Here is a 22,580-nt window from a genome sequence, read left to right on the forward strand (position 1 = left end):
ATGAGATATCGTGGTTTGACTAAAGAACCCAGCCAAACTTTCATGTGTTTCATGGCGAAACACTTCCTCTTTACTCTGATTCTGATTCTGATTCATCTTCAGAAACTTCTCGACTAAACAATATCTCTTCTTCGTATATGCTTTCATCTGAGGGGATATCCTCAAATTGATATACTTGGACTAGATCTTGAAAGAAGACCGCATCATCCATATCTGGTGTTGCTTCAAAGAGTTTAACTCCTTTTTTCTCGTTTTATGGACAATTTGTAGATATATGTCCTCTTGCTCCACATGTCCAGCAGTTGCAATCCTTGAAACTTTCACTTGCTCTTGTATGAGTTCTTCTGAAAGTTCTTCTTGATGGTGTTCTTCTCCTGCTTTGTGATGAGCCTGTTGCTGGGGATGTTCTTGTAGGTCCACTTCTTCTACTTGATCTATAGGATCTGGCCTTTTGTTTGGACCAAAATGTTCTTGGTTTCCAAGAACTTTTCATTCTTTTATTATATGGATTATTTCTGAATTTCTTCCTTTTAAATCCCTGTGATCTGTTTCCAATGATCGTTGGAAGATCATTTTCTCTACAACACAAAGGTGTACGCTTATCTATACCCCTTATTTTTTTGTAGTTCTTCTGTAATGCTGCCATATGGCACCATTCTGCTAATTTTCCTTTCAAAAAGGAGGCACGTCTTGCCAATGTATCAAGATTGCCTGGAACATATTCTTTAATCAGCATTTCTCTCCAAGGACTTGGCATTTTTGCAAAAAATAGCTGAATAGCTATATTTTTCTCGAATCCCGAATTTCATCTGTATTTAGTGAATAACATAATGTATTCATCAACTAAGAAGATATCATATAACTCGAGGCTATAAAGAGCTTGAGTATATCTGTAACGCCCCACTGTATCAAGACGGATCTTTTCAGCGTGCTTATGTCCTCACTCACACGCACCCTGAGAAACTTCCCAGGGGGTCACCCATCCTATAATTTCCCCAAGTCAAGCACGCTTAACTTTGAAGTTCTTATGTGATGAGCTTCCGAAAAGAAGATGCACCTTCTTGATATGAGTAGCACATATGAAATCTTTTAAGCTCTCCTCAACTATGCAGTCCCATACCTACACAGTCTCAGAATCCCTCTCATTCCGGCAGAATCGGTTCATTCATGTCTCCCTCCGCCTAGAAGCCTTTCAGGAGCCGCTCATTGTCCGTGCAACCTCTTGGCACCGGCGATCACTCCCGCCTCCTCAGCCCCGGGCGTCAGATGCCCACCAGCTTTCGCTTGGTTCGTCCCCGAACCATACCGTACTAAGAGAGGTCGGCTTTGATACCATTTGTAACGCCCCACTGTATCAAGACGGGTCTTTTCAGCGTGCTTACGTTCTCACTCATACGCACCCTGAGAAACTTCCCTGAGGGTCACCCATCCTATAATTTCCCCAAGTCAAGCACGCTTAACTTTGAAGTTCTTATGTGATGAGCTTCCAAAAAGAAGATGCACCTTCTTGATATGAGTAGCACATATGAAATCTTTTAAACTCTCCTCAACTATGCAGTCCCATACCTACACAGTCTCAGAATCCCTCTCATTCCGACAGAATCGGTTCATTCATGTCTCCCTCCGCCTAGAAGCCTTTCAGGAGCCGCTCATTGTCCGTGCAACCTCTTGGCACCGGCGATCACTCCCGCCTCCTCAGCCCCGGGCGTCACAATATCTTTCCTTTTTCTCTGTATCTTGATTATTGAAATAGTTTACCCCTATGAATTGTGCTTTAAATAGGGTGGCCATTCTTTCTCCAATCTCGCTGAGGGATTCTCCTGCTAAGATTGATTCCTTAGTTTCTGGCATAGTCATCTCCCATGCAATCTTAACAGATCCCATTAGACTCATTTCTAGAAGTTTAATGAATCCTTCTTTATTGAGATCTAATGTCCCTGCTGCTATTCTCATAGCTGACGTTCAATCATCTATAAGATCTTCTCTGTTTTTGAAGTCCAAAACATCAAGGTTTAACATAACCCCGTAAGGATGTATTGGATCTAAAACAGTTTTTCCGTAAGGAGTTTGATGGAGTGGGATTTTACTCCTTCTTGATCTGGTTCCTGCTGGATGTGAATTTTCTCCAACCTGGAACTCACTATGTGGTTCTTCTGTTTTAACCACATATCTTGGGTGATTCCCTATGGGTTGTTCACCCTCAGGGGAATTCATTTTTAGATTTACTACTTTGAGATTCGCAAAAGAATCCGCAAGATCTTGTAGATCCTCGAGATTTAATCTTTCTAAAGTAGTCATCAGATAGTGTTTTTCTCTGATACTGCTTTTATAAGATTAATCATCATTTCATCATTGGTTAAAGGTTTTTGGACCATTTTGGTTTTACCTTTCTGATGTAACAAAGGTTCGGTACCAAATGAGAGTGGTAACCTTCCTCCTGTATTTCCTTTTCTAGAACCCGAAGTGTGTTCTAGATTTATGATTTTATTTTGAAGATCTTTTAGGTTTCCAAGAATTTTTTCTTGTTTCTTAAGGATTTCTTTAATTTGCTGAGGTATTTCATACAGCTGATTGCTGTAATATTGTACCGTCTTTTGAATTTCTCTAAGATCTCCGGAGAGTTTAGAGGAATCTGGGGTAATCTCTAAAAATTGAGAGTTAGAAATCATTTTTCTTTATCTCTTCAAAATTAAGAGCATTAATCACAACCTGTTGTAAGTAATCTATTGTGAATAGATTAACTTGTTTATAGGATTTCATATGAATAAAATCCTCTTGATTCAAACTTTCGTTTGAAGTCATCTTTTTTTTTTTAAATATTCTCCTCAACAAATAAAAGCATGAATTATCGAATAATATTATGTCTGAATAATTAACCTAAGGCTATGATACTATTTTTACGGATAATTCTTTGTACCATGAATAAGCACAAAATCTTCAGATTTTAGCATAAAGTCTTTAGATTTTAAGCATAAAAAAGCATAAATCCAGTACAAGAATTAAACAATTAAATATTCAAGTTTTGTGGTCCTAGGGAGCTATTGCAAAGAATCTTATGGGTAGGAAGATAGGGCAAAGTCAAGTTTGGGTTTGGGGATTTATCACCAATTTGCTCTTTAAAAAAATGACCTCTTTTTTAAAATTGACATGATAGGCCAAAATTGCCCTCCATATATTTATATTAAACTATCATATCTATATTTGAATACCAATTATTTTTTTAACGGGTCAAACAAAACAAAAGAAGAGGAAATGAAACAGGTCATTATATATAACCCTACCCCCTCATTCCGTCTCTCGGCGCCTCTCTTTCTCTCCCTTGAAATCTTTTCCAACAACCACACCAATTTTCTGGTTTTCACGTTCAAAAATCGTTGATTGCAAGGAGATAATATTGGGATCCAAGATTTTTCTTGTTATTTACTGCTCTTTACCATGTGGATTTTTATTTCAGAGTTGTTCTTATATTTTGGTGTATAATTTTTGTTTTTTGGTTGGAAAGGGTAACAAGTGAAGATAAATCAGAGAAAAGTGAGAATGGAGCAAGAAAAAGTTTGGGTAAGCGTAAATATAAGGCTATAGGCACCGGTTTTCTCTTACTTTTGTTATACATGTTTAACCGAATTTGGAGGGGGAATCAAGAAAACAGAGCATAAAAACAAAGCAATAACTAGAAAATGAATCTACATCTAACTTCTGTAGAGACGATTAAAGTTTATGAATAGAGCAGAAAACAAGAACAATGAACAGAAACTCTGATCTTTGAATTTTGAAGAAATTTTATTTACCCATGATTTGTTGAAGAATGGAGCAGAAAAAGTTTGGGTAAGTGTGTAAATAGTCTTATAGGAACCTAAGATTTATCTTGAAGAAATTTTATTTGCCCATGATTTGTTGGACCACCGAGCCAGCTACATTCAGACACAGTTAACTTTAGACAGAAAGATAAATAATAAATTGAATAAACAAAACATTATTTATTTTTATTTTTATTTTATGTACTTTCACATCACTGAAGTGTTCCATGTTGTGTCTGTAACAAGCTTCTAAAGCACTCCACAACAATAATGTCTTGGTAAATATAATGTGGATGACGTGAATGTATTTTTGGGGTTGAACAAAGTTTCCAGAATTTTTTTATGCACTTTTAATTGGATTTAAGTTTGCTAATCTTGCGGAATCTTTAATGTCACGATTACGTTTTGCTGTTGGATCATCTTATCATGGAGATTTAGTTTTGTTTCCTTGTTGAACATATAAAAAAGGTCAAGATATTAATTCCTAGGTTGTTGTGAATAGATTTTTCAGCCACCTAAAATTAAAATCAGTTCTCGACGACAATTGATACATTTTTAGTGTTGAATATGTTTGATTAAAATTTATTTTGTTAATCAATATGCATGCAGATACAACTAAAGACACAATTATCAAGAAGTACACACTTTGATTGTAAACTTTCAGTGCAGTCACGTTATAATGAAGTATCAGAAACTATATTGCAAATTAACTTTGAATGAGGCTGAGCTTGATTTCATGAATTTGAGGACTCAATTTGGGAATCTCATAAAGTGTGCTAAAGATTTCAATATATCTAATCAAATTTTGTGGTATTTAATGCTCCGACACACATATATAAGAAACAAAAAAGAGTTTTGGATGGTTGTTCGCAAGAGGCCGATAAGGTTTTCGATGTTGGAGTATGGTTTGATAACAGGACTTGATTGTTCTAATAATTTTTCGATGATTGTGGATAACATGAAATTTTATCAGAGACATTTCAATGGAATGAAGCAAGTCTTTTTGAATGATGTAAAGGCTTGATTATTAGAAATCAATTGTAAAATTGCAGATGATGTAAATCTAGAAAAGGTGAAGTTGACCTGTTTGTTTTTTGTTGCTTGTGTTCTTTGGCCCATAAGGAAAAAAAAGGATCCACCTATAGCTATGAAGTTGATGCAACTGGTTGAAGATTTAGAAAATTTTAACAAGTACTCATGGGGTACAGTAGAATTTAAGGAATTTTTGAGGAGTTTGAGAAAAAACATGAGTGAAAAAGAAAAATAACTTATAATATCAAAGAAATCAAAAAAATGTGCCAAAGGTGCAAGTTATAATCTCAGTGGATTCCTCCAACCATTACAAGTAAGTGAAATTAATGTACTGTTCGGTATGGTTTATGTTAATGTTTATATGTCTATTAACTTATCTTATTATTTACTAATTTAAATACTTGCCTATGAATGTATACGTGGTATTGCAAGCACCATTGCTAAGTGGAAAGAGGGCAATCACTTGCAACTTCCTCGAATGTGTCGATGGACGACTAACAAATGGAATAAAAAAGCAGCACCGACACATGTGAAGATAGTTGCAGCTGAAAACTCATCTGAAAAGGTAAGTATTAAATTATTTAATATATGTAGTTGAGATTATATGATATGGAGCGGGATATTATTGGTATGTTGACACCAACCGCCGATGAATTATTGTCCTCGTATTATATAAATGGTGAATTTATAGATTCTTCCCCAGATGTAGTTGTGGAGAAAATTGTTGAGCTTATGTTACAGGGAAAGACTGTTTATTGTAGCCAGTCCCGTGTAGATGATGGTGCATCTATCCAACCATGTCCTCAACACAAGTCTACTGTAAATGGTACATAAAAAATCCATGATTATGTTGAAACAAAGAGTGCCATTTTGGAAACGATGCATCATATTGACTCCAAACTAGAAAAGATGGAATCCCGTATTAAACGGATGGAACTCCACTTCAACCAAATATTTTCACAATTAGAGAAAAATTTGCAAATAGTGATGGAGCATATGAGAAAGTCCACTAGAGTACTAGAGCACACACCAGTACAAGAAACCCTCAAAGGTAATTTTGATTCTTTTTTTTTCATATTTATGTTATTGCATTTTTATGTGATTTAAGAATAACAACAGATCATGGTGTTGTTGAATTGGACTTTGTGATTCCACCAGAGAAACGACGAAAGATAGAAAGTCTACTACAATACACACCTCTAAAAGAGGCCCGCAAAGGTAGTTTTGATTTTGTTTTCCCATATTTCTGTTACGAATTTTACGTGATTTAAAAATATTAACAGATCAACGGGTGATGGTTGCATTGGACGAAGCAGTTATTTCTCCATCACAATCCATTTCAAGTTTGCTACCCATTTAGCCAAACGTGGGTTAAGGTTGGTGTTGATTAAAGTGAGTTAATTTGTTCTTCGCAAGGGAATATGGTGTCTATGTTTTGAAAAGTGTAGCTACAGAGTTATGCAATGGTAATCCATGTTTGCTGTATGATAATGATATGAGTTCTTTGGAAATCTTTGATGGTATTTTTTTGCAAAAATGAGGGAAAATTGTAGCTTGCATTTAATGATCTGATGGTGTGATTACTTTTTGAACGGTTATATATGGTAGATTTTATGACATATTGTAATGGTATCTTAGCCGAGGCACTACTTAATTATTTTGTTTCAAAGATTCAGAAGTATTACTTTGGGTTAGTCCATTCTACATTGATTATTTTACTAATTTTAAATATATGTTTGAAAACAAATTTTATTCAATGTAAAATGTGAAAAAAAATATTATAGTTCACTTAAAAGAATATGCACACACATACAAATATGTGTTTTAGTTTCAAAAAATCATTTGTAAATTCATGCAAATGTAAAATTGAAATTCAATAACAATTTTAAAAGTATCACACATCATAGGACATTAATATATTTTGATTCATGGTTTTCAATCAGTATATATATCATGGTTTTGTTTTAATAACAATTGATAAAGTTATAATTTGATGATGTACTACGTATTTATGGAAAATAATATTATCTAAGTTATAAAATTTATTAAAATACACGTCAATTGAGATAATTAGTCTCGATATATAAGTGGTTGTCAATTATAAAATGTGGTAGTTGTGAATGGTATATCAGTTGCCCAATATGCGAGGCTCGGTCTCCAACTAACTTTTGAATTTTTCTGCCTCGTTTTACTATTTTTTTAAACACTTGATCGGTCGCCAACTAACTTTTAAATTTTTCTGCCTCTTTTTACTATTTTTTAAACACTTGATAAAAAATAATCTTTAAACTAAATGTTAATTAAAATATTTTAAATATGATATAGAGTATTTTGTTATGTTTTAAAAATTCAAAAATTTTGTTAAAAAAACTACTTAAATGAAAAGTGCATGCTACTAAGGCAGTATTTGGTTTAATTGATAGGATTATCGAATGATTAGTAGACGAATGATAAAAGATATGATAAATAAGGATTGATAATTTGTGTTGAAAATAATATTGTGTTTGATTTGATTTTTAGGAATGAGATTAAATAATGGTTTATAATTGATGTACCAAAAATTTCCTTTGATATTTTTCGATAATAATTACATTAATTTATATTTTTTAGTTTTCCCCAATCTTCTTCGCATTCTTTTAGAAAACCTTGCCGACATTTTAATTTTCCCAAAGCTCTCTGCGTCGATTTGAAAGGGGAAGATCATAATACAATTGGAAAGCGAAAGATCAATATGAATTTATGGTGAGAAATAGGCTGAGAAAAGAAGTTTTCCATTGCATCAGTTCTTGAAAGTTCCAGAGGTGTATACAAGTGCAAAACAATGGGAAGTGGTTCCGTACGAAAGTGTTTCATCGGTATCGATGAGGAATTACTTCCTCCGTCTTCTGCAAAATTTTCAACCGTGTAAAAAAATGCAAGAAACAACAAAATATTAGCACCATAACCCAGTCAAAATCTCGCAAAAAAAGATTTATGGAGTGGATTACCAACCTTCGAAAGATTCACCGTGGAGAGAAGAAACCCCAATGAGCCCGGTCTTCTTTTCTATGTCGAGTCGGTTGGAACATCTTTCTCATCTGTGATTTTGTGTTGAGGGAAGAAGGGTATTCTTGGAATTTAGGAGAATGATAAACGCTAAGAGAAGTTATACCAGGGGGTGGGGAAGGTTTAATTAACCCACTTCAATACTACATTATCTCTCCTAGAATAGATTGAGTTGTATTATTAAAAACCTAACCAAACAATAGATAAAAATAAAACTCACCCATAACCTAGCTAATCCCTTGTATCAAATATTGCCTAAGAGTAGTAGCATGTACATATTAATAAAGCATAATACAAGCTTCAAATTTCAACTAAAAAAATCACATTGAATTTTTTTATAGTAATAATTATATAACTAAATAAATGTTTATGATAATAATTTTTTAAACACTTGATCGTGATTTTTATATAATCAAGCCTTTGAAATAATCATACAAATGTTATATAATTTTTTCAATCACAATATAATATATAGATCTGATGATGTGCTATATAATATAAATATATCTATATTAAGTAAAACATAATATAGTTATAAAATCGATGAAAATACATGTTGATTGTAAAAATTAGCCTCGATATATAAGCGATCGCCGTTGATATAAATTTAGTTGCTGTGACTGGTATATCGGTTGCCCAATATGTGAGATTTGGTCGCCAACTAACTTTTCAATTTTCTACCTCGTTTTACTCCTTTTTTTAAACACTTGATCGTGATTTTTATATAATCAAGCCTTTGAAATAATCATACAAATGTAAATTTGAAATTCAATTGTTAAAATGTTAAGTAACAAGTAATTATCATATAACATGTTATAGTTTTATTTTCTCCAATAAAGGGTTGCCTGATTTTCAAATAGTATAAGATGATTTCTTTAATCACAATAGGTAAAGATATATTTTGATGATGTGTTATAACTTTAATATGATATAAGTGATAAAATTGATGAAAATACACGCCGATTGTGAAAATTATTCTCGATATATATATAAGCGGTTGCCGCTCACAAATATTCAGTTGCTTTGAATGGTATATAGGTTGCCCAATATGTGAGCCTCAGTTGCCAACTAACTTTTCAATTTTCTACCTCGTTTTACTCTTTTTTTAAACACTTGATCGTGATTTTTATATAATCAAGCCTTTGAAATAATCATACAAATGTAAAATTGAAATTCAATTGTTAAAATGTTAAGTAACAAGTAATAATCATATAACATGTTATAGCTTTATTTTTTCCAATAAAGGGTTGCCTGATTTTCAAATAGTATAAGATGATTTATTAATCATAATATATAAAGATATATTTTGATGATGTGTTATAACTTTAATATGATATAAGTGATAAAATTGATGAAAATACACGTCGATTGTGAAAATTAGCCTCGATATATAAGCGATTGCCGCTCACAAATATTCGGTTCATGTGAATGGTATATTGGTTGCCCAATATGTAAGCCTCAGTTGCCAACTAACCTTTCAGTTTTCAGCATCGTTTTACTATATTTTTTTATTTAACAAATCGTTGTTTTTATATAATCATTAATTTCAAATAATCATGCAAATTTAAAATTGAATTCAAATAATATTCATGCAAATGTAAAATTGAAATTAAATTGTTAAAACTTTAAGTAACAAAGAAAATAATCACACACCATGTGATATGCTATAGTTTTATTTGCTTCAATATACGTGATGTATAACATAATTTTTTCAATCACAATATAATATATAGATCTGATGATGTGCTATATAATATATATCTATATTAAGTAAAACATAATATAGTTATAAAATCGATGAAAATACATGTTGATTGTAAAAATTAGCCTCGATATAAGCGGCCGTCGTTGATATAAATTATATAGATCTGATGATGTGCTATATAATATAATATATAGATCTGATGATGTGCTATAATATAAATTATTTTCAATCACAATATAATATATAGATCTGATGATGTGCTATATAATATATATCTATATTAAGTAAAACATAATATAATTATAAAATCGATGAAAATAAATGTTGATTGTAAAAATTAGCCTCGATATAAGCGGTCGTCGTTGATATAAATTCAGTTGATGTGAGTGGTATATCGGTTGCCCAATACGTGAAACTCAGTTGTCAACTAACTCTTTGGTCTTTCAGCCTCGTTTTACTATTTATATTTAAATCTTGATCACGATTCTTATATAATCAAACTTTTAAAATGAACATGGAAACAGTTGCCATTAATATGAAAAACGGTTGTAAATTACTTTGCATCAATAGCCATGAACATGGAAACAATTGCCATTAACATGAACAATTACTTTGCATCAGTAACCATGAACATGAAAATAGTTGCCTTGAACATAAAAATCAGTAACCATAAATTAGCTCTTCAAATAATAATGAAAGTGTAATTCTGAAATTCAATCATCAAATAACATCATTTATGTACTACACATGTAAAAATAATTGAAATGTACGCTAAAAGCCAAAATTAACCTAACATATAACAGGTCAATAACAAACATCAAACAAGCATTCAATCTCAGCGTTTCCCAAACTCACCAATAGATGGATTTCTATTCACTTTTCTCCTTCCACGCTTTCATTTCACATTAGGTGGCAACAACTTTTGTGCCAATGGGTCAGTTGTCTTCGTCCATTCACTACATTGAGGCACATGATATATAGTACTAGAGTAAGCAAGCGCCCGTGTACGAGAAGTATAGTGCTCCGAGCATAAGTCATAAATTCTCAAATTTGCTGCATAACTAGCTGATATGACATGAGAACATAGAATTCTATCTAAATCATAAACTCTACAACTACATGAATTACTAGCAAAATAAACAGTTTCATTGTCATCTTGGGCATAAACATGATACTTCAAGTTTTTCAACTCATAGACGTGATTTTTTTGAGAAGCATTGAACCTTTCACGAAAAATTGACTCAACAGCAGGAGTTACTACTACAGTTGTAGATGCAAGTAGCGACATTACGATATCGGCTAAACCAACATGAAGTCAATTTTTGAAGTGCATCTAACATTGAAACAATTGGAAGATCCCTTTCAGCTCGCAATATAAAATTTATTGACTCCACTCCATTGTTTGTCATTATGTTGTATCGTGTTCTTGGGCAATTAGATCTAGACCACTTTTTCGGGAAGTGTGCTCATCCAAATATTTTGCAACTTGTGGGTACCTGTTTCTCATATCACTGTACAACGAATCAAATTTACTTTGTTTGTATGCATATGCTATACACATGAACAACTCTGTAGAACCTTTTTGTTTACTCCTAGTTTTTATATTTTGTGATAAGTGCCACACACAATAACCATGATGTGCTTGTTTGTAAACATTTTCCACAGCAGAAATTATACCCTGATGTCGGTCTTAGATTATTACTAGTTCTTCATCATCTGGTACCAATTCCTGCAACTTCAACATAAACCATGTCCATGACTCCACAGTCTCGGATTCTACAACACCCCATGCAATAGAAAATTGGTAGAATTCACCATCTTGTGTTGTAGCAACAAGCAAAACACCATTGTATTTACCCTTTAGAAAGGTTCCATCAACTGCAACTACTTTTCGCATGAATTTATATCCATTTATACAAGCACCATATGCTAAGAACATGTATCTAAACCTATTATTATCGTCAACAACAAGATGTGTGATGCTACCTGGATTGGCCTGCTTGACCATGTTCAAATATGAAAGCAACATATGGAAACTCTCATCAGAATCATCTCTTAGCTGATTATGTGCTAGTTCTTTACCTTTCCAAGTCTTGTAATAGGTGATATTAATACCCCTATTATGCATCATCTTCATTATTGTTTTAGGTGTTGGGGTGACCTGTTGCCCACTAAAATTCTCCAGCAACATTTTTGATACCACAGCAGCACTCGCTTGGCGATGCCTTTTATGTCTGTCAGCAAGATCACAAGTGTGTGTATTGCAATATTACTTTTGAATGGAGAATCGGGTCGACTTTATTTGTTTTGCAACCTGTACTCTCCAGCTGCATTTATCACTTACACATTTGATTGACTAAAGTGATTTAGTTGATTTCACAATATCAAATTCAAAAGGAAAACTAATTTCAAGTTTGGACAATACATTTTAACCTCTTCCTTGGTATCAAATTCTTGACCAATTTCTAACTTTGTTCCATCTGTGAAACAGTATCCGTTGTCACCAGCAAGCAAAATATTTGTTCATCCTCAACAGGCTGATCAGGTTCATCATATTGGCTTGGCGAATTTGTCAGAGTGGCTTTATTGCTATATCTTGCAACTGTGTCGTCATTGACTTCATCATTTACTTTTTGCATGTTGGAGACATCGTCTAGGATAAAACCCGATCAAAATATCCATCATGCAACTTTTTCTCATTATCATCAACTAACATATCACATGATAATCTTCCATCATTCACATCAACAAATCTATCTTTGATGCTTTCAACCCTTGCAACATCTACAAACATATCAATTTCAACATCAATATTTTTTGACAATTTCGCATGAAGCACAGGACTATTCTGTGAATCCCCAAAACATAAATATGTCTTTACACCTGCAGCATTGTTAATATAAATAGGACGAGGATTACAACCATGTACAACTGACAGATAACTTAATGTCATTTTCGATTCATCTGTATTCAATCCCAAAACTTTACTTATCAAATTCACCACTTCTTCACATGAACAATTATCCTCATCCACAGTTATTGCAGCCCATTTTGAATTGGATCCCAGACACCACGTATATATGCCTTGTTCATCTATTCTCCACTCACCATCAAATTCAAATATAATTTTGGTAAATGTCATTTCCTGTATAAAACACAATAGAATAATCAGAAGCATATTGCTGGAATTGATCAACAAAAAGAAAACTATGTATCTGGAAAAAAGTTTTTAAAAATAAAAATGACATGAAAGGCGACCGATACTACATATGACTGATATGAGGCGAAAGACACTGTGTTTTCGGTGACCGAAATCACGTTCATGGCGACCGATACGATGTTTAGATATAATACATATTCCAAAAATGTCTCAGTAAAACCAGAAAATAGAATGGCAAACCAGATGATTAAACTAAATAAACTCACTTTTAAATGGGTGAAATCTGCTTCTTGCTACCTTGAAAAAAGAGAATATGACTCTGCCGGAAGAAAGGTGCGAGGAAGAAAGTGGGAAAAAAGCGGGAAGAAAGAATTGTAGAGAAAACGTGGATATGACCCGATCAAATTACCCGACCAAAATTTCCCAATTATTATTATTATTTTAATTTTTTTGAAGGAATTAAATATGTGAAAATATAAAAAGAAGGTCATTTACCAAAATAAAAAAAATTTAAGGTCTTTAATCAAATTAGCTTTTCAAGTGAGGTTATAAAACTAAATGCCTAACAAATATGTCTCTGATTTACATAAATAGGAGATGTAATTTTTCAATTACATCTTAAACAAATGTTTTAAATTAAATAATATAGTTACAAATTCCATTTAATTATTTTTTTTTATTTTTTTTATAAAATGAATGCAATTTGGTATCAAATCTGTTTCAAATATAGTCAAATTTGTTTTCAAACATCAATATTTAATAATCTACATAATTCTGAGACGGATTATTTTCCATCTCAATTTTTCAAAAAAATTTAAATGCCTTCTTTCACCAACATAATACGGTTTGGAAGCCTGTTTATAATCAGTATATATTTATGTTTATAAAAATTCATATGCAGTTCGGTCTCAAATCTATCACAAATTTTATCTCAAAAATTGTTCCCAGCATTAATTATATTATGTTGAAGCAAAACGGATTACTAATTCTGTAGTAAATTATTTAATAATCTACATAACTCTGAGTCGGATTATTTTACCGTCTCAAATTTTGATTACATTTTTAAAAAAAAATTCAGACGGAAATAAAATAGTTTCAAATTCCATTTGCAATCCGTATTTAATCTTGTTTATAAAAATTTATATGCAGTTCAGTCACAAACCAGTTTCAAATTTCGTGTCAAATTTCTTTTCAAACATTGGACTTTATTATAATGAAACGGGTTATAATTTCCGTAGAAAATATGTCTATGATTTACACAAATCTGAAACAAATTTTATTTCCGTTTCATAAATCTGTCTCTAAAGCCATGTTTACTTGTGCTCGCATCTGACCTGAGCGTCGAAAGAGATACGCCGAAAATATCTTCCGGCCCCTTCTAACACTCTTGTTGGTTGCAGGCTCTCTTCAAGTTGGAAAATATCTCTTAGCTCGGCCAAGAGACCACGTTTCTCAGCATCATCAGTAATCGGTATACATAGAGACTTAATTTTATAAATAAATTTTTAATCACATATATTATATAACTTTATTATAGATATTAAATACAACGAAAGAAAATTATATAAAATATAATTATATACTAATTCATTTTATATTTTGACTATGCTTAATTATTTCCTCTCTTATGCATTCTTGTTGAACGATGGCATTTCATGTGATCCATGATAAGTCAAGATCTGTCGGCCAACACAAAGTGGCCATAATTTTATCGCTTGTATTTCTTGTTGGGGTGGCTCTTGTGGTGGATTACCTCTGGGCTTCATCTTTTTCGTCCTTGGCATATCTAACAATTGCCACCAGCTGGGCTCGCCATAATAACTATATTTTTAAAGCGCCAAACGCCACAGACGACGTTCAAATCCGAAAGGTCGGATTTTTTATTCATAATATTTGTATGTAGATTATTCTAATACATTATGTTTTGACGATTACAGATCGGAGAAAACATATCAGCTACATTTGCCGATTTGCCAGCTCCATCATTAGAATGGGAGCAGATGCCAACAGCGCCTGTCCCTCGTTTGGATGGTTTCGCAATTCAGATCAAGAATCTTTTATATGTGTTCTCCGGATATGGAAGCCTTGATTATGTAAGGTTTTGGTCCATCTTTTTCTATCATATTATATTTATGCAATCAGGCTTGGAAGAAAGTATATTTTTTATTCAAAAATGAATTGAATCTAGTGTTGTTATATTTTTTCATGATAGGTGCATTCTCATGTTGATGTCTACAACTTTACGGATAATACTTGGAGTGGAAAATTTGATACACCAAAAGATATGGCAAATTCACATTTGGGAATGGCAAGTGATGGAAGATATATATATGTTATATCTGGGCAACCTGGCCCACAGTGTCGTGGACCTACAGCTCGTACATTTGCACTGGATACCGTCACCAAAAAGTGGAAGAGCTTGCCACCTTTACCAGCCCCTAGGTATGTGCTGCATTTACTTCATGCATCCCGTCTTGTGAGACCTCAGCACAAAGTATAACTTGTAAATTTAAGCAACGCGAAACTTATATAACCAAAATTTCAGAAATAAATGATTTCAGGTATGCTCCGGCTACTCAACTTTGGAGGGGAAGGCTCCATGTGATCGGTGGAAGCAAAGAGAATCGCTATACACCTGGAGTAGACCATTGGAGTCTTTTGGTTAAGAATGGTAAGGCCGTTGAGAGGCAATGGCAAAAAGAAGTACCTATACCCCGAGGTGGACCACATAGGTATGAGAGATTATAGACATCATTTCTTTCATTCTCACCATCAAAATTATGTTATAGCACATAACTGTTGGTGTTTCAATAGGGCTTGCGTTGTTGTTGATGAGAAGCTTTATGTTATTGGTGGTCAAGAGGGTGATTTTATGGCAAAACCAGGGTCGCCTATATTCAAATGTTCTCGGAGGCATGAGGTATATATTTCTGTTACACACTAGCTGCTACTGTTCTTTGGTTAATTTTCTCAAGATTGCTCCAAATGCTGCTTTAGGTGGTCTATGAGGATGTGTATATGCTTGATGGTGAAATGAAGTGGAAAACTTTGACCCCCATGCCGAAACCAAACTCCCATATAGAATCTTCTTGGGTGGTTTTGAACAACTCCATAATTATCGTGGGAGGCACAACAGAGAAACACCCGGTGACAAAAAGAATGATATTGGTTGGGGAGGTTTTTCAATTTCATTTGGATACACTGGTAACGTTCTTATTTATTGCTAGATTTGGATGGTGTGTTGAGCGCATTTATGTTACTGGAGCAAGGACTCAAACTCCTGTTAATTTTATAGCAATGGTCTATTATTGGAAAGCTTCCATATCGCATAAAAACTACATTGGCTGGCTTCTGGAATGGGTGGCTCTATTTTACATCTGGACAGAGAGACAGAGGACCCAATAACCCGCAACCAAGAAAAGTAGTCGGAGAAATGTGGAGAACAAAAGTGCAGTTGTGATATGCTCTTTCTTGTTCCCCTCATTATTGCAATCTATCACAAGTAGTTCATGTTTTAGTGCTAAGGAGAGATGTCTGGATCAGTTGGATTTTATGTTGAGGTTAGTTGGTCGTATGAAATTTTCCAAACGTAGTTTTGTTTTATATATTTATTTACTCACCACCACCATCAACAACAACAGAGTAAGAGGCATGCTTGAGATTAGAGAGGTGGTCATTGTCGCGTCAAACTCCAATGGTGTGGGCTACACAATAGAAGTGGGTTTGGTTTGCAGGGACATAGTTGGTTCTTCTCGAATGAATTCTTTGATTTATTTTAGGACAAGTAAATTATTAATTGATTGGTTTATTTTCTTTCCCCCTACTTTTGAATATGAGTTTAATGATTTGAGAAGTTTATTGATCTGTAAAATAGTGTGATGTCTAACCCTTTACTGTGGACCATCTAACGACATCCATCTATCCATAACTCCACTCATTTCTCATTCCTGCATTTGCTGACACTATCTCGATTTTTCGATTTAGTTAAAACAAGTAGTACCCTAATAAGATATCTAACAACCCATGATTTGTCACGTCAACCATATAATATTAATTATGCATATGTGTTGAGATGTAGACCCTCGGATAAATGATTTGGGTATTACCCATATGGTAGGATCTCATTAACCCGATTTTCCTGTGTGTTGGCTAATTCGATGTTGTCGTTCAAGACAATGCCTTTAACCACACATCTTTTATGACATTGCCTTTAACCACACATCTTTTGACACGTGGAAATTGATTTACATTTTTTTAAAAGGCAAAAAACAAATAGGATGGGGTTTGATTTACTCTCTTACACCACCAACCATGGTTGACTGGTAACAATAAAATATTCAAAACGCCAAACAATTTCTTCTCGCATCGTTTCGTCTTGCCATCAAAATTCACTCCACGATTGCTTATTTCTTGCCCCTGCCTCCGACACCATCTCTGCCGCAGGGTAAACTCGCTGTTGACGCCCCAGATTTCTCTTCTCCTCGCGTCACTTCTCCTCGTCATCAACATCCACTCACCGGCCCTCCATATTTTCGGCCCTCAGTCTAAAACACTTATCCTCGCGTCTCTTCTACTCGCTGTCAACGTCCACTCACCGTCCTGCCATATTTCCTACCCTTAATCCGAAAAAACGAAAGAAAAAGTCACAAATCACCCAAACAATTCTGCAAGTTCTGTGTGTAGTAACCCGTAACTCAATAAGGTAATTAAGTAATAATTAATGAAAAGTAAAAAAAACTGGGCTAGGGTAGATCGGACGCTCCAAAGTGGAGATCGGAGGCTCCGATCGTGATTGGATGATCCGTCGGGATCGAATGCTCTGATCGTGTTCGGAGGCTCCGAACGAAGTTCGGATGGTTTGATCGTGGTCTATAAATAAAGGGTCCGAGAGCTCATTTCACTCACACCTTCTCTCTTTTGTCTCTCTTTTCTTTAGCCTTCTAACTTAGATCTAGGAGATTCTAGGCGTCCTATTGGGAATCCGGAAGTAGCGGAGCGATCCAGGCGTCGTAGCTAAGCTGTGGCCTAGTTTTGAGACAAGCGACAACAAAGGGCTGACGACGGACGCATGTATAGATTTGGCTTCCTAAAATATTTAGGAGTATAGAATATCTTAGTTAAGGCTTTTAGAGCTTATTTAGTAATGCATGGGTAATTGCATTGTAGGCTCAGTAAACTGGACTAGTAGGCTTGGAGTCTAGGCCAGTGGAGCTAGGCTTTGACCAGCAGTGATAGAGGTACGTAAGTACTGACCGAGATAGCCGACATGATATATATGCTTATATGTTGCATGAATATGTGCTATATATGTTATCATGTTTTACTGCTTTAGCACATGCATGTTTTTACACTGGACTGCATCGGGTATGATGTGAGACATGACAGTTTCCATCGGTAATGAGTTACTCCTTATGGATTCATGTTTGGGAAGGCTCAGCCCCTGGTTTTGCTATCACTAGGAGCGACCACGACGGTGGAGTAGACGCTATAGTGGATAGGGGAATACACGAGTACCCCGCGGAGTCGCTCTCTTAGCACGGTACTGTGTATTCATTGCGCCCTGAGTAGACTATTTTACCCAGTATTTTAAAGTCATTTGCTTGCTGCATATTAGTTTATATATCATTGCTTTCGTATTGAGCGTTGTCGCTCACGTCCCTGTGTTTGGTATTTTGGGTACCTTGTGGCGAGGCAGGTTTGAGGCTGGATGGTCCAGGTGACTCGCAACAGGGTTGAGTTGTTACCTGTTGCAGTGAAAGTTTAGCGGTAGGGCTTGTGACCCTAAGACTTTCGATTTGGTTGTATAAGAGTATTTATACACTTTTGTTATCGTCGATTGTATTCTGCCGATTGGATTTGTTGTATTTTAAATTATCCGCTCTTTACGCTTTAAGTATTTATTGCATGTGCTAATTAATCTGATTAGGTAGTGGATCCGGGTAGGGTCGCTACACCGTGGATCCATGTTAATTATGAACATATTGATTTCCTTGTGTTTCTTGCAATTTTATGCAAGGTCTGTGGATTTATGCAATTTTTTAAGCTATAATTTTTGGCTTTTGAAAAAGCTCTAATTTTGACTTTAAAAAGTGCTTTTTTAAATACTTATTTGGTCACCCAAATACCTTATTAACGGAAAAAGCATTTTTTTAAAAAAAGAGTACTTTTTTGGCCTGACTTTTGATACCAAACGGGGCCATTGTCTGTCAAGAAATCAATGTTTCTCGTTTAGTTCTTACGTTGAATCAAGCCAACATGATAACATAATGAAAATTATACATGTAACAACTTGATTTGATCAAATTCTTCTAGAGTACATAATAGTGAAGGTTGGGGCATTCAGAAAGAACTCTCATCGAGCATATTATCTTGCAATTTTATGCAAGGTCTGTGGATTTATGAAATTTTTTAAGCTATAATTTTTTGCTTTTAAAAAATCTCTAATTTTGACTTAAAAATTTGCTTTTTTAAGCACTTATTTGGTAATCCAAACACCCTATTAACGGAAAAAACATTTAAAAAAAATGTTTTTTGGTCTGGCTTTTGATACCAAAAGGAGCCATTGTCTGTCAAGAAATCAATGTTACTCGTTTAGTTCTTACATTGAATCAAGCCAACATGATAACATAATGAAAATTCTGCATGTAACAACTTGATTTGATCAAATTCTTCTAGAGTACATAATAGTGAAGGTTGGGGCATTCAAAAAGAACTCTCATCGAGCATATTATCTTGTAGCAAAAGAAAATAAATAATTAAGATTAATTAGTAGCATGTGTCTGGTCAACTATCTTTAAGATTTAACCTTTGAATTAAAAAAAAAACTGTGTTTATGGAAATTGTAAGAATATCAATCGTTTCAATTAACAATCAAATTAAGTTCATCTATACTTCAATTTTTTATGTCTTCACTTGGTAGACTATATATACCAGAAAATGACTTGTTCTCAAACAGAATATCGAATTCCTGAAAATGTCTGAAACTTGGTAGGTTATCAAGACGCAGCTTATTATTTTCTGCGTGGAGCAATAAATATTGCACTAATCTTTAAAATATTTGTATCGCATTTCATAAATTAAACTGTCAAAAAAAGTGGGTGCATAATATTTGGTCTGAAATCCTAATAAAAAAAAGCAGAAGAAATTTAACTAAACATCATGATAACTCACAAATTTATTTCAGAATTGTTTGGCTGATTTTCTATGTTAGTGGCATTTTTATTTTCTGCCTCATGATGTTAGTGGAGTTTGAATTTGCATGATGTTCTCAACGTTATTGTAGTCATGCAAATTTTTTTTTCCAAATGTTGTTGTAGTCATCCAAAATGACAGTGGAGAAATTATTTATTTCATTTCAGCTATAATTCTTGTTTGAAAATGGAAGATGATAACTCATTGTAACTTGAAGAGTTGGAGGGAGACTAAGGTGAAGAAGCCGAAACTGATCATATTCCAAATGTAAAGTTCCTGATTTATTTGTGCAAGAGAATGTTGAGGTACAAATTAAAAACTCTATTATCGAAGTTTTAGGGAGTAAACTAGAAGTGGGTAAGATTGTGAACACTGTGGAAGATGTTTATTTGTTGTATTATCAATACGCACATGTCAAGGAAATTAGTGTGAGGAAGGGTGATCAATGATGTTTTTCTCATTCAAATAAACTTCGATCAAAGGTATTTAATTTTTCATGTGAAGGTTCGAAAGATGAAAAAAGATCTAGTAAAAAGATTGTAGTTTATCAGAAACCGGTCACTAAAACTAACTGTAAGGCCAAATTGAAAATTAAAAGGACAAAAAGGAGTGAATGGAGGGTGAGTAGATTTGTGGAGGAGCATAGTCATGAGATGTTTGCACCTGATCAAGCTCACTTGTTAAGATCAACTAGGGCTGGCAAAATTCAGAAAATTCCCGACCCTTCCCGATTTCCAACTCGTTCCCGTCCCAAATTTTTCCCGACCTGAGTGGTCTGGATTTTTCCTGACCCGATCAATTTTGGGATCGGGATAGGCAACTCTACCCGACGAGATTCTCGACCCGACTCGAATATATTAATAATATTTTTAAATTAAAAAAAAATAGAATTTTTTTAATAATTTTCTGTTTTAATATTAATGTTTTATAACTATCTACCATATAATTATTTTTTATATTTATATTTATCATTTTTAATATTAACATTGAGTTATAAATTTTTATTTTATTTTTTTATTGTTATGAATAATTATATGTTTTTATTGTATTAATAAATTAGTTGTTTTAGTTTATTTGTAATGGTTATATATAAATAAATATTAATTTATTTGAGTTTCTTCATAAAAATTTTAATTTATTTGAGTTTCTTCATAAAATTTTTTTTTAAAAAATATTTTCATAGAATTTTTTTTTTTAAAAAATTTTGTTCGGGATTATCCTCTCCCGACCCGATGGGATCTCGAAAGTTTGGGATCCCGAAAATTTGGGTCCCGACACTTCTCGGGTGTGGGATCGGGAGAAACAAAATATCCCAATTCTTATCAGGACGAGAATCGGGTAAAGGGGTTATGGGACGGGTCCCGACCTGATCCCACCCCTAAGATCAACACGAAATATATCACATGCAAATAGGTCTATTCTAGAAGAAATGGCGAATGCTGGGATTTCTGTCTCTAATGTTGTTTTTTTTTATGGAAAATGAAGCATGTGGTCCTGAAAAACATAGCTTTTATTAAAATGATGCATATGATCATATGATTCGGTTGAAAAAATACACCAAATTTAAGAATGGAGATGTCACAACACTTATTCAATATTTTATGAATAAGGCGAGCAAGGAGAATTATTTTTATTAGAATATGCAATTTGATGATGATGATAGAGTGATGAACTTTTTCTTCATGGATTATACATGTGTGATTGATTATGAATATTTTGGTGATATCTTGTAACGTCCCAACATTTCTATCAGAATGTCACTCAAATATTCGTACTTAAAATTTGCAGAAATTAAAAATTTTGCGGAAGCAAACAACCTTTTCAATAATTAAGGGGATTAAAAAGTGCAACAGAAATAATGAAATACAAATTTTTCAAATTTTGCCAAACATGGCCATCAAAATAGATAATAAAACTTGTTTTTCCCCTAAACGAAACCGTCAAAATAAAATAATTTTTTGATGAATTCTCATCCTTAAGCCTCGCAGTCATGCATCGCCCGCTGGACCAACCCCCTGCTCCTCCTCATGTCCACCAACAAAGTCATCAATGAAGTGTGACGACCCGGTTCTTAATCTCTCAAATCACAAAATTAATCCAAGATCATGAATTAAAGATAAGCAATCAACAAGCATCCGAAGCTGCAAAGATATTTTTTTTTTTTAGAGGGGGGGTGCGCTCGGGCGGCTCTTTTCAGCCGCTCGAGCGCCCACCCTCGGGTGTGAGCACCAAAAGGGTGCGCTCGGGCTGCTGTTTTCTGCAGCTCGGGCGCTGCCCTGGGCAGATTCTTTTCCTAGAATTGCAGCTCATACTTGTTCTGAAAATTGCTTCCCAACTTGATTCTTTGATACAAAAACATGCACAAAATAAAGATCAAGTTCTAGACATGTTGAATCAAGTCCAAAAACACCTCACCATATTCTAAGAAACATTAACAAGGCAACAACATATACATTAACATCTCAATACCAAAGTAACACATCTAGACATAAACTCAAGTCTATCAAGTGTACAATTTCAACTCTAACATAGGATCAACTTCTAATGTAAAGTAGACAAGATTCAACTCTACTAAATATACAACATAGTTCTTGATCTTATCAAACAAGTGACAGCAACTCAACATATATACCGAATCATCACGCTAATC

The 22,580-nt window shown here is 34.0% G+C and overlaps 1 protein-coding gene across 2 annotated transcripts; it reads left to right on the forward strand.

The window, feature by feature from the left end:
* The first annotated feature begins 14,493 nt into the window (after positions 1–14,493).
* LOC140893000 (kelch repeat-containing protein At3g27220-like) lies at positions 14,494–16,514 on the forward strand. Of its 2 annotated transcripts, XR_012152969.1 has the most exons (8): positions 14,494–14,609; positions 14,677–14,832; positions 14,952–15,181; positions 15,301–15,471; positions 15,554–15,659; positions 15,737–15,943; positions 16,035–16,299; positions 16,381–16,514. XR_012152969.1 is itself a non-coding variant. In XM_073302067.1 (7 exons), exons 2-7 carry the CDS (start codon positions 14,740–14,742, stop codon positions 16,197–16,199), a joined length of 972 nt encoding a protein of 323 aa, XP_073158168.1. In that variant the 5' UTR covers positions 14,494–14,609; positions 14,677–14,739; the 3' UTR covers positions 16,200–16,408. The 2 variants fall into 2 exon arrangements, 1 of the variants encoding a protein (XP_073158168.1); XM_073302067.1 differs by having other exon boundaries at positions 16,035–16,408.
* The last annotated feature ends 6,066 nt before the right edge of the window (positions 16,515–22,580 follow it).

The sequence above is a fragment of the Henckelia pumila genome, chromosome 3, assembly GCF_033568475.1.
Source record: "Henckelia pumila isolate YLH828 chromosome 3, ASM3356847v2, whole genome shotgun sequence".
Lineage (NCBI taxonomy): Eukaryota > Viridiplantae > Streptophyta > Magnoliopsida > Lamiales > Gesneriaceae > Henckelia > Henckelia pumila.